This window comes from Notolepis coatsorum, assembly GCF_963971535.1.
Source record: "Notolepis coatsorum genome assembly, chromosome: 9".
Taxonomy (NCBI): Eukaryota; Metazoa; Chordata; class Actinopteri; order Aulopiformes; family Paralepididae; genus Notolepis; species Notolepis coatsorum.
The window spans coordinates 35,121,324-35,133,417 of NC_140173.1; the positions used below are offsets into that span (position 1 = coordinate 35,121,324).

The 12,094-nt window shown below is 41.4% G+C and overlaps 1 protein-coding gene across 1 annotated transcript in view; it reads right to left on the minus strand.

The window, feature by feature from the left end:
• Nucleotides 1–10,127, minus strand: part of fhip2a (FHF complex subunit HOOK interacting protein 2) — a 64,220-nt gene extending 54,093 nt beyond the window's left edge. The window contains exons 1-5 of the mRNA XM_084321483.1: nucleotides 9,886–10,127; nucleotides 6,986–7,064; nucleotides 5,297–5,466; nucleotides 1,960–2,064; nucleotides 844–966 (exon numbers count right to left, since the gene is read on the minus strand). Coding sequence (XP_084177609.1) covers nucleotides 844–966; nucleotides 1,960–2,064; nucleotides 5,297–5,466; nucleotides 6,986–7,064; nucleotides 9,886–10,056 — 648 coding nt within the window. The 5' untranslated portion in view covers nucleotides 10,057–10,127. The remainder of the gene's footprint in view (nucleotides 1–843; nucleotides 967–1,959; nucleotides 2,065–5,296; nucleotides 5,467–6,985; nucleotides 7,065–9,885) is intronic.
• Between the last annotated feature and the right edge of the window lie 1,967 nt (nucleotides 10,128–12,094).

The window sequence follows — 12,094 nt, forward strand, 5'->3', positions numbered from 1 at the left end:
ATCGACTATCACCAGGTGGCGGTATCGTCCGTGTCTGAACTGCGATGGCTTGGGTTGAATCACACTCTAACTTTAATTTCTGCTTGGCCAGTGGCCACTCCTCCTGCTGGGACATAGATTCACATTGATCGCCTAGAAATTCCGTCGCCTAAGCGTATTTGACCATCGAAAAGTTTATAGACATATACACTGGTAATCGCAATGGCGATGCGATCAATTGGAATTATTCTTCTTGGAAAACTTTCTGGCTAAGGTAAGGTACATTCTATGTCTATTTTACCGAATCTGAAACGTGTTTTTCTAACGATCACAGTTTTGTGTTTCACCGGAAGAAAAACATGCTCGGCAAACGCGATCATAGTTTTGAGTTAAAACGACCCCCCCCCCCCCCACCCCCCACCCTTGATGAATTTGTGATGGTAATGGTATATATATATACATATCATATACCTTTGATTTGGGAGTATTCAGGGGATCAGCCAGAACGGTTTGGGCTTATTGCACATAACACGTTTTATCTCGCAATCTATGAAAAAAGATTGTATTATCTTGGAAATGCACGATGTTTAGCGTGGAATAAACTACAAACTACAGCGTGTGGAAACAAACTATTATTCCCATGCTGGACTACAAGTAATGTTTGTCAAAATGAGCCACACCGTGTCTCTACAGCTATAATACAGAACACAAACACAGCTTCACAAACATAGTGCAACGACCACGGAAACGACTAGAAGGCTGGCATTCTAAGGGTAAAGATAACCGAATAGCGTGGCAGTCAAAGTGTTAACATGGGGTGATGTTAAGAGACCCATTTCTCTACCCGTTGTCATAGAAACCTACCTCCAGGAAGAAGTTGACCAGGTATGGGTCCGTCTTCAGTTTGGAACAGACAATGCAGAGGAACTGGATCTCCTCGTTCTCAGTAGGAGCGGCCAGCACCTCCCCACACAGACGGATCAGTTTCTGAACAACACAACACAGAACCAGTCAGTGGACCTTACCAGCATCTCTGGGAAGCACTGGGTTTAAAGAGCTCCTTCTGTATGAATGCATGTGGGAAACTCAAATGTTAAAGATTTGTTAACTAATAAACAAATAGTTTTATCTAATCTTTAGTCCTATTTTCTGGTTTGTTTAGTTTCCTAGTGATGCATACAGTATCTAATAGTAGGTACTATCATTAATAACTACGGTATCTGACAGTAACTAGTATCATTAATAACTACAGTATCTGACAGTAAGTAATATCATTAATAACTACAGTATCTGAAAGTAAGTAATAGCATTAATAACTACAATATATCACAGTAAATACTATCATTAATAACTACAGTATCTGACAGTAAGTACTATCATTAATAACTACAGTATCTGATAGTAAGTAATATCATTAATAACTACAGTATCTGATAATAAGTACTATCATTAATAACTACAGTATCTGAAAGTAAGTAATATCATTAATAACAAAAGTATCTCACAGTAAATACTATCATTAATAACTACAGTATCTGAAAGTAAGTAATATCATTAATAACAAAAGTATCTGACAGTAAATACTATCATTAATAACTACAGTATCTGAAAGTAAGTAATATCATTAATAACTACAACATCTCACAGTAAATACTATCATTAATAACTACAGTATCTGACAGTAAGTACTATCATTAATAACTACAGTATCTGACAGTAAGTAATATCATTAATAACTACAGTATCTCACAGTAAGTACTATCATTAATAACTACAGTATCTGATATTAAGTACTATCATTAATAACTACAGTATCTGATAGTAAGTAATATCATTAATAACTACAGTATCCGACAGTAAATCTGATTTTAATCTGTATAACAGTACATTCAGTGATGCAACATACTGAATTGTAACCCCTATTGTGATATATATCTACCATATCACCCTATTCCTGCCAGTAACCCAGTAAGTTCTGACCTGTACAGGTCTGTGGACGTTGATGTGGGGAAGGAGAGGCTGGCGGATGCGTCCTAACAGCTTCGTGTAGAAGGTCAACACCTGCTGCTTCATCCCTGGAGGACACTGAGGAAGAGACACCACTAGATTATGTCAACAGATATTGATTTTACTTCATCATTTCTTTTTAGGATGTCTAATGTCTGCAATGTTGGCCTGTGCTTGCTGGAGAGGAACTGTTTTCTGCAGTACCACACAGCCTCAAAAAACATAAAATGCCTGAAAATACATTGACTAGTAAACAGTCAATAACAGGGAGAAGAAAACTGGCCTAGACTCACAATCTTTTTTGTACATTTGTAAAAAAAAAAAAAAATCTTTTCTGATTGTATGTGCAACATTCTTTTATATATACGGTATAATAGTTCATGTTTCACAAAAAAACTTGTAAAATCAAATTCCCTTTAAACTGTTATTACACAATCTTACACATACATAACATATGTCATACATTTATGTTGAACAACTGAGGTATTGATGAAGATGAAGTAACAAAGGAGAAAAGGGCAAAAGTACTTACTCCTTTGACAATTTTACAGCCCAAAATACAATAAAGATCCAAGCATCCAAGAATCATATAGTGGTGGTAGGTATAAAAGGCACCACCAAAAACAACGAACCAACAAACACGGCACTAGATAGCCACGGGCCTGCCAACCATAGCCACACCCCTGCCAACCTTAGCCAGAGAGTAGGTTTTATTTCTGACACTTTTTTAAAGTCCTATCTGACTTCCTGGAAACAGATTTGCAACAATGTCCTCTGATCGCAATTTTCGGAGTTCCTGAGATCATTCCATACGTGCGCTCTAGCCAATTATGTGTTACTATGGAATAGCCTTAGTGACGGGTTGAAGTTGTGTACTTCTCAGAGGAGATTTTAAAAAGCCTTAAAAAATAAGTAATTCAGGAGTAAAACATCAATCATTTGTTTTTTTCAAAAAATGATATATTTAAGTTTTTTTTTATATTAAAATATATTTAGTTTAGTTATTTAGTAAGTCCACACAAGTGTGTTTTTGATTCGTCTGTAAACAAAGACCGAAAATAAACGATTCATTCCTTCATTTATTCATTATTGCAGGTTGCAACGTGTGAACAACATTAATTTTGGATCAGCAAAACATTTCTAAATGATAAATTAATTAATCAATATATTTTTTTTTGGGGGGGGGGGGCAATACTTTCATTCTGTACCTTTATTAAAGCTCTGTTGATGTATTATTCATTTTTAAATGATTACTCTACATTATCTATAGCACCTTTAAATTACATACATACATGCCCAATAATCAGTTTCCGCATTCATTGATCTTTTATCTGAACATGTGAACCTGTGGAAGAGCCTGACATACAACAACCAACATCTGCTTTATGGATGGCTGTCGTTTTGTCCTTTTGAGCCATCTAGATATTATTATTGTTGAATAAATTACCATATAAAAAAATGTACACAGTACATTTCCTATGTTTAGCCAGGTTTGCTTCACTAGGTCAGAAAGTGGGTCAGAACAGGGATAACTCTGTCGTCTTCCCACAGACAGATGCTGCATCAGTCCTGCTCACTTCACGGTGTACGTAAGGTTGTGTGTCTCTGTGTCTCTCTGTGTAGCCGGGATGCCTTAAGTTATGGCTGCCTTAACAAATTAATTCGTCAGGTACCAACTGTGTGGGTATCAAACAGGAAGAAACACTGTCAGGTTTTAAACTGTGTGGGTAACAAACAGGAAGAAACACTGTCAGGTTTTAAACTGTGTGGGTATCAAACAGGAAGAAACACTGTCAGGTTTTAAACTGTGTGGGTATCAAACAGGAAGAAACACTGTCAGGTTTTAAACTGTGTGGATATCAAACAGGGAGAAACACTGTCAGGTTTTAAACTGTGTGGGTAACAAACAGGAAGAAACACTGTCAGGTTTTAAACTGTGTGGGTAACAAACAGGAAGAAACACTGTCAGGTTTTAAACTGTGTGGGTAACAAACAGGAAGAAACACTGTCAGGTTTTAAACTGTGTGGGTATCAAACAGGGAGAAACACTGTCAGGTTTTAAACTGTGTGGGTATCAAACAGGAAGAAACACTGTCAGGTTTTAAACTGTGTGGGTATCAAACAGGAAGAAACACTGTCAGGTTTTAAACTGTGTGGGTATCAAACAGGAAGAAACACTGTCAGGTTTTAAACTGTGTGGATATCAAACAGGAAGAAAGACTGTCAGGTTTTAAACTGTGTGGGTAACAAACAGGAAGAAACACCGTCAGGTTTTAAACTGTGTGGGTATCAAACAGGAAGAAAGACTGTCAGGTTTTAAACTGTGTGGGTAACAAACAGGAAGAAACACTGTCAGGTTTTAAACTGTGTGGGTAACAAACAGGAAGAAACACTGTCAGGTTTTAAACTGTGTGGGTAACAAACAGGAAGAAACACTGTCAGGTTTTAAACTGTGTGGGTATCAAACAGGAAGAAACACTGTCAGGTTTTAAACTAGGTATCAAACAGGAAGAAACACTGTCAGGTTTTAAACTGGGTATCAAACAGGAAGAAAGACTGTCAGGTTTTAAACTACTGTGTGGGTATATGTTTGCTTCAATTGAATTGTCGTTTGGTTCTTATAAATCAATATTTGTATTGTTATTACCTGCATTGCCTTTACCCTTTTCTTATTCTCTGCACTGCTTTTATTCTAGTCTATTTTATGCTAATTTGATGTCTATTTTACTGCTGTAGTTGGCAATTCTTGTATGAAAGGTGCTATAGAAATAAAGTATCATGGGCGGCCGGGTAGCACAGCGGACTAAGCGTCTGTCTACCACCGCAGAGACACTGGTATCAAATCCGGCTGTCAGCGGTGCCTCCGGCTTGGCCGGCCGTCATACTGACACAATTGGCGGTGTCAGCGGGAGGGAAGCCAGTGGGTGGTAATCTGGTCGTTGTAAACAGCAACTCCTACAGGTCGGTCAGGGCGCCTGCACAGCGAGGGAGGGAAATGGTGAAGGTAGTGTGACCTCCCACGCGTTACACTTCACCAATGAGAGTCCGCGCTGTCAGGTGAAAAGAGGCTGCTGGCTGTCTCCTATGTATCGGAGGAAGCATCTGATAGACTTCAGGGCTCCCTAGACCGACCAGTGGGGGGCACATGTGCGCAACGACCAGGAAGGGGAGGGGGGAATTGGCATAACGACTCAATTGGGATGGGAGGAAAATACAGAAAAACAGGAGGAAAAAGTGGATTAAAAAAAAAGAAATAAAGTATCATTATTATTATTAGTATTAATAACAACATTGGGCCATGTTGACTCACGTCTGCCTTGCTCAGGGTGTAGAGCGTCTCCAGGATCTTGTGGTGCAGGAGGTACTCCATGCAGGGCCCCGTCTCCCCGGACTCCCGCTCTCCTTCCTCCTGGGTCAGGATGTCCAGCATCTGGTCCAGGTGGGAGGGAATGTTGGTGTCCGTGACCGGGGCTTTGTCATCTGAAAACACACCGGCGTTACCAACGTTACGGCTGGTTAACCCTTTCACTGCCACACGACAGAAGGTTAACCCTTTACTATCACACAACCGACGGTCGTCGATTTTGTTTGCACTAAGTTAATACCTGTATGCTAGGGCTGGGCGATATGGAAAAAAATCATATTGCGATAACGATATGATAATGTTATCATATTTCTCGATATCGATAATTATCGAATTGTTATAAGTATTAACATTTTTTTTTTTTTAATAACAGGTGTATGTTTATTTTGCAGCAATTCTTTGTCATTGCCGCCATCTTTAGTGTTACATCCCCTCACACTCCAGTTCTCAGGCTGCAGCTGGTTTAAAAGCGAAAGTAAACTGGCTTCTCTGCTGGCTGTGGCTCCAGGGGAGTTGAACAGTTCTGGCTCTGCTAGTTTATTTTCGATCTTTTGGTGCTTTTTTGGTGGACAAACCACCGCACATGTGCACCGTGACTCGTGACTGGAGTCTAGTTCTGCTAGCACACATAGCCTACTGTGTACAGACGGTTTCAAACTGTATTTTAAATTAGAAAGCAAACAAAAGCGTAACAGTAACAGTAAGAAGCAATTTGTATAAAAGTATTCTGTACTTCTGTATGACAACTATTAAAGAAACTTGGAACTTGGAAATAAATGGACAAGAGAAAAATAAATCTCAATTTGGTCAGTATTGTCATTTGGACAAGCAAAGCCATTACTTTAAGTTGCAGGCAAGAAAGACAAGCCTGTCCACTGTCTCTGGTTTTAAAACTGCCCTGTTGCAGGTCACAAAAAAAAAAAAAAAAAAAAGATTTTTAGATTTTTTAATTTCGATATTCGATATCGATTATTAAAATATATCGCGATATTTATCGTTATCGTTATATCGCCCAGCCCTACTGTATGCCTATATTTTTCAGTCAGTTCGGTCTTTGTGTGCCAAACATTATTTAAGGCAAACCGCTGTAAACCTTTTACCAAATAAATGAGAAGCATGTTTAAATCAGAAATGCCCCTCTTGCTGTACCAAAATCTCTCCTAGCTCTAACCGGTCACTGTCAAAATAATGTGCCTGATGTCAAACTGCCTCATTCTTTCAGTTTTTGCATGACTACGTCCTTGAGAATAACTGAACATTTTGATTATTTTTAGACTATATATCTTATGCTGGTGTATGCTATTTTTGGAGTGTACATTTAAAAAAAAATCAAAACAACGTATACCGAAACGAAAACCGTGACCCCAAAACCGTGATACGAACCGAACCGTGGATTTTGTGAACCGTTCCACCCCTAATAGTAATACATGTAAACACAGCTATAAGAGGATATGAATAGTAATACATGTAAACACTGCTATAAGAGGATATGAATAGTAACATATGTAAACACTGCTATAAGAGGATATGAATAGTAGTATGTAACACAACTACGAAGTGCAGCAGTTTGTGATGTGTTGTACCAACATCATCTATGGCAATCATGTAGACTGTTGTTAAAAGCATTGGTCTTACCTGAAGTCTCTATGTAATAGTGAGTGATGGCCTTCCAGTGGTAAACAAAGTCCTCCTGCAGGGGCAGCGATGGAGCGAGCTGGAAGACAGATGTGTCAGTGAGCAGAAAGAATGTTAGTAACACATAATATATCATCCAGATAACATCTGCTTAAAATTAACATGCCAACATTATGAGACATGCTCTTATCGTGTTCTCCAGAGTCAGACAAGAAGACAGATACCAATTTCCTCCCTGTGTGTTCAGTAGAAAGCTGTCCGGCTGCAAGCTAGCCTAGCTTAGCACAAATTAATAGAAGCTTAAAACTCTGGGAGAGATGTTTTTGGCCAACAGCTAAGCTAGCTGGTCCATATCCGACTGCAAGCTAGCAGAAGGAGGTCGAGCATCTCTAAGCTACTACTGGGTGTAGTGCTAATCAGATGTATGTAGTGATACAGGTATAAAGACAGTATGGTCGTAGTCATACTGGCCAGCAGCATAACTAGTAGAGTAGGTAAGGGATACAGATGTATAGATATAGTATCTAAAGATATGTAAAAGGATATGTGCAGGTATGTACAGGTGGTTATATATATTGTGAGGAAAATATTATCATGTCATTATAGATCTGTGTTGAAATACATATTCTATCTCTGATAGCCTTGACTAGTTTAATATGACCAACTAGTAAACAAGTCTGACTACAGCAGACACTAGGCTACAGTCTGACTGTCTGTTTAACGACGAACCAAGGTTAGGAGCATTTGGCCTCTGGTGTGAAAGACATAACAATAACACCGCCTAGCCAAGGTAGATTTTGTTTACCTTTCTGTCATATCTGGATGTCTAATAATGTACGTCATTTGAATTATGTATTTAATCTGTGTCTGACCAGACCTCTTTGTCACTTTCTGGTCAGACGCTTGTGTGTCTCTCTATAAACTGATCTCTGTGGAAGCACAGATATTAAACTATGTTCTATGTTTTTATATACAAATGACTCGATTTCAATTTCTACAGTTCACTGTCATGGCTCGTTTTAAATATTCCACAACAATATATATACGGTAGAATAAATATATAATATATCGTATATACTGCATTATTGTACAGGCTGTCATACAGCGTTATATGCAGGTGTAAGTAAGTAGATATAGGAGGATTATATACAGACAGATATGTATGTGTATATATATGCGGAAAATATAAATATATAATGTATGCAGCACTGTTGTACATTCGGGAAGACACTCTTGACGTCACGAGACCGCCGCCATCGTCGTATAGGGGACAACAAACGGGTTTCTACGATCAAATGTTTCTATTACATCTTTTATCACATTCTTGTTCATTTCATAACCTTATATAAGACTTTCGATTTGGATCTTTGATTTTGTTATTAGTACAAAATGTAACACAGCAGCTCTTTGGCATTGTGATGCACTGAAGAAAATTACCCTTGATTGTGTTTAACTTGCCGCTTTTCCGATCAGTTTTCTGCACTAAATGAACCGTAAACAATCAATGTACCCGGGGTGAATGTTTCCCCCAAGCCGTAGTTGCGTAGCAACAACAGACAGGAAGTTGACTTCGAGAATGCTATCATACAGAGAGTATGGGTTATATGCAGGTGTATTTATAGATATAGGAGGATTATATACAGACAGATATGTATGTGTAATGTGTATATATATATGCAGAAAATATAAATATATAATGTATATATGCAGCACTGTTGTTGTATATGCTATCATACAGAGTATATGGGTAGGCTATGCAGTGGGTGGTTACGATGCTTACTATGATTACAGTGTAGGGCAGATGAAGACAATGAAAGCATATCAACTATCCACACTGGCAAGGACATTTCTAGGTCGACAAAGTGTTTTGGGGAAGAGAGAGATGTGAGGCAGGTTGAAAACTGACAACATCTATCATCCGGCCTGTTGAGCAACCGAATGGCCTCGAGGAGGACCTTATCAGCTAAACTAAACAGAACACTGCAGGGTCTCCAGCCAACTTAAACAGCTTTAACTAGATTTATTTTTTACATCAAATTGGGCTAATGACAGACTATACAGCCATATTGTACATGCTAGACTATAGTATGAGGTAGGTAGTTAAGATTATATGATTATTATAATTATAGTGTAAGGCAGTTGTAGAATTGATTGATTGATAATGTTATTAACAGATTGCAGAATGGGTACAGTACAGTACGGCTCAATACACACACAATTGTTAAGGGGATGCAGACCAGAGAAAGACTTTCGTCTTGTTTACATCAGGGTCCCCCATTTTCAATTCATCATAACATATATGACATACAGATAGACAGTACTGCTACATCTATACATTTATGACATACCAGATTTGCAAGTACAGTACTGTTTGTGATACACAAATAGTCTAAAAAAGAGAGTATATACATTTGAGGGGGAAGAAACTGTACATTGGAGGAGGTTGGGTAGGTGGGATGTAAACACGGTTTGTTGTCTGGCTAAAGCTTAACATTATACTCCCTCTATTTTCTAAACTGTAATGTTAATCTTGGCTTTAAGACGTCGTTATTACAGGTGATTTCTTCTTCATCACAACACAGCTGCTGGAAGACGTTAGCATTGTTAGCTTAGCTTAGCTCGCTGTGGCTAAACAGCGTCTATCTATCCTTGCTAAGCTAGTAAACACAGACAGGCGAACAGTGGGATGATGAAACAAACGTAGCCAAGACGCAGAGTCACATATTATAATAATAGTAACAAGCTGTACTTTAGACACACAGTTAATAGCTAATTAGCAGCTAGCTTGGCGTTAGCTACATGCTAACCAGGCCTTTCCAACCAGACCGAGTTAATAGTACCTGTAGACCCGAGTGTTAAACAGGTTATTATGTTTTATATAGAATAATATATAGACTCACTGCTTCCACTGCGTGCTGCAGGATGGAGGTGAACTTAGAGAACATTCTGTTCTTGGACTGAAGCAGTTTGTCCCGAGAAGACCGAGAGAACTCCTCTATCTTCTGCTTCCTACTTCCGCCCCGATCCAGGGTGTTGCTTTCATGCACTGAGCCTGCAGAGAATAATATCATAAAATCACACCGTAAAACAATAAAACCAGATCTAAGTGAGATCTCTCGATCCCTCTGGTTTCTACTGTACTGTGTCTGTAAACAAGCCTGAGTCTGAGCTGACGTCACGCTTCCTCTCTGGACACCGTGGCACTTCCCCAGCCAAACACTACTGTCTCAGACCTGCAGGGGGAGCCAAACACTACTGTCTCAGACCTGCAGGGAGAGCCAAACACTACTGTCTCAGACCTGCAGGGGGAGCCAAACACTACCGTCTCAGACCTGCAGGGGGAGCCAAACACTACCGTCTCAGACCTGCAGGGGGAGCCAAACACTACTGTCTCAGACCTGCAGGGGGAGCCAAACACTACCGTCTCAGACCTGCAGGGGGCGCCAAACACTACCTTCTCAGACCTGCAGGGGGAGCCAAACACTACCGTCTCAGACCTGCAGGGGGAGCCAAACACTACTCTCTCAGACCTGCAGGGGGAGCCAAACACTACCGTCTCAGAACTGCAGGGGGAGCCAAACACTACTCTCTCAGACCTGCAGGGGGAGCCAAACATTACTGTCTCAGACCTGCAGGGGGAGCCAAACACTACCGTCTCAGACCTGCAGGGCAAACACTACCGTCTCAGACCTGCAGGGGGAGCCAAACACTACCGTCTCAGACCTGCAGGAGGAGCCAAACACTACTGTCTCAGACCTGCAGGGGGAGCCAAACACTACCATCTCAGACCTCCAGGGGGCGCCAAACACTACCGTCTCAGACCTCCAGGGGGCGCCAAACACTACTGTCTCAGACCTGCAGGGGGAGCCAAACACTACTGTCTCAGACCTGCAGGGGGCGCCAAACACTACTGTCTCAGACCTGCAGGGGGAGCCAAACACTACTGTCTCAGACCTCCAGGGGGCGCACGGAGCCAAACACTACTGTCTCAGACCTCCAGGGGGCGCACGCAGCCAAACACTACTGTCTCAGACCTCCAGGGGGCGCACGCAGCCAAACACTACCGTCTCAGACCTCCAGGGGGCACCAAACACTACCGTCTCAGACCTCCAGGGGGCGCACGCAGCCAAACACTACCGTCTCAGACCTCCAGGGGGCACCAAACACTACGTCTCAGACCTCCAGGGGGCGCCAAACACTACCGTCTCAGACCTCTAGGGGGAGCCAAACACTACCGTCTCAGACTTCCAGGGGGCACCAAACACTACCGTCTCAGACCTCCAGGGGGCGCCAAACACTACCGTCTCAGACCTCCAGGGGGCGCCAAACACTACCGTCTCAGACCTCCAGGGGGGCGCACGCAGCCAAACACTACTGTCTCAGACCTCCAGGGGGCGCACGCAGCCAAACACTACTGTCTCAGACCTCCAGGGGGCACCAAACACTACCGTCTCAGACCTCCAGGGGGCGCACGCAGCCAAACACTACTGTCTCAGACCTCCAGGGGGCGCACGCAGCCAAACACTACTGTCTCAGACCTCCAGGGGGCGCACGCAGCCAAACACTACTGTCTCAGACCTCCAGGCGGCACACGCAGCCACTGATGCATTCAATTAACCCTTTCACTGCCACACGACAGAAGGTTAACCCTTTACTATCACACAACCGACGGTTGCCGTGTGGCAGTGAAAGGGTTAACCGGCTGTCGTGTGGCAGTTAAAGGGTTAACCTTCTGTGTATTGTCGCGGTGAAAGGCTTAACCGTTTTGTTAGTGCGGCGGTGAAAGGGTTAAAGATTGATTGATTGATTGATTGAAAATGTTATTAACAGATTGCAGAATGGGTACAATACAGTACGGCTCAATACACACAATTGTTAAGGAGATGCAGACCAGAGAAAGACGTTCGTGTAACAGTAAAGTGCAATAGCAATATACAAGATTATTGTACCGGATCTCCTCTCTGGTAAACAAGAATACCTTGAAGACTCTAACAGGAGCACTCATTCAAGGGTACTACGACTATGCTTGCACCTCATGGTACCAAAGCACCTCAAAGGCACTAAAAACAAGATTACAAACATCACAAAACAAACTGGTCAGACTACTGC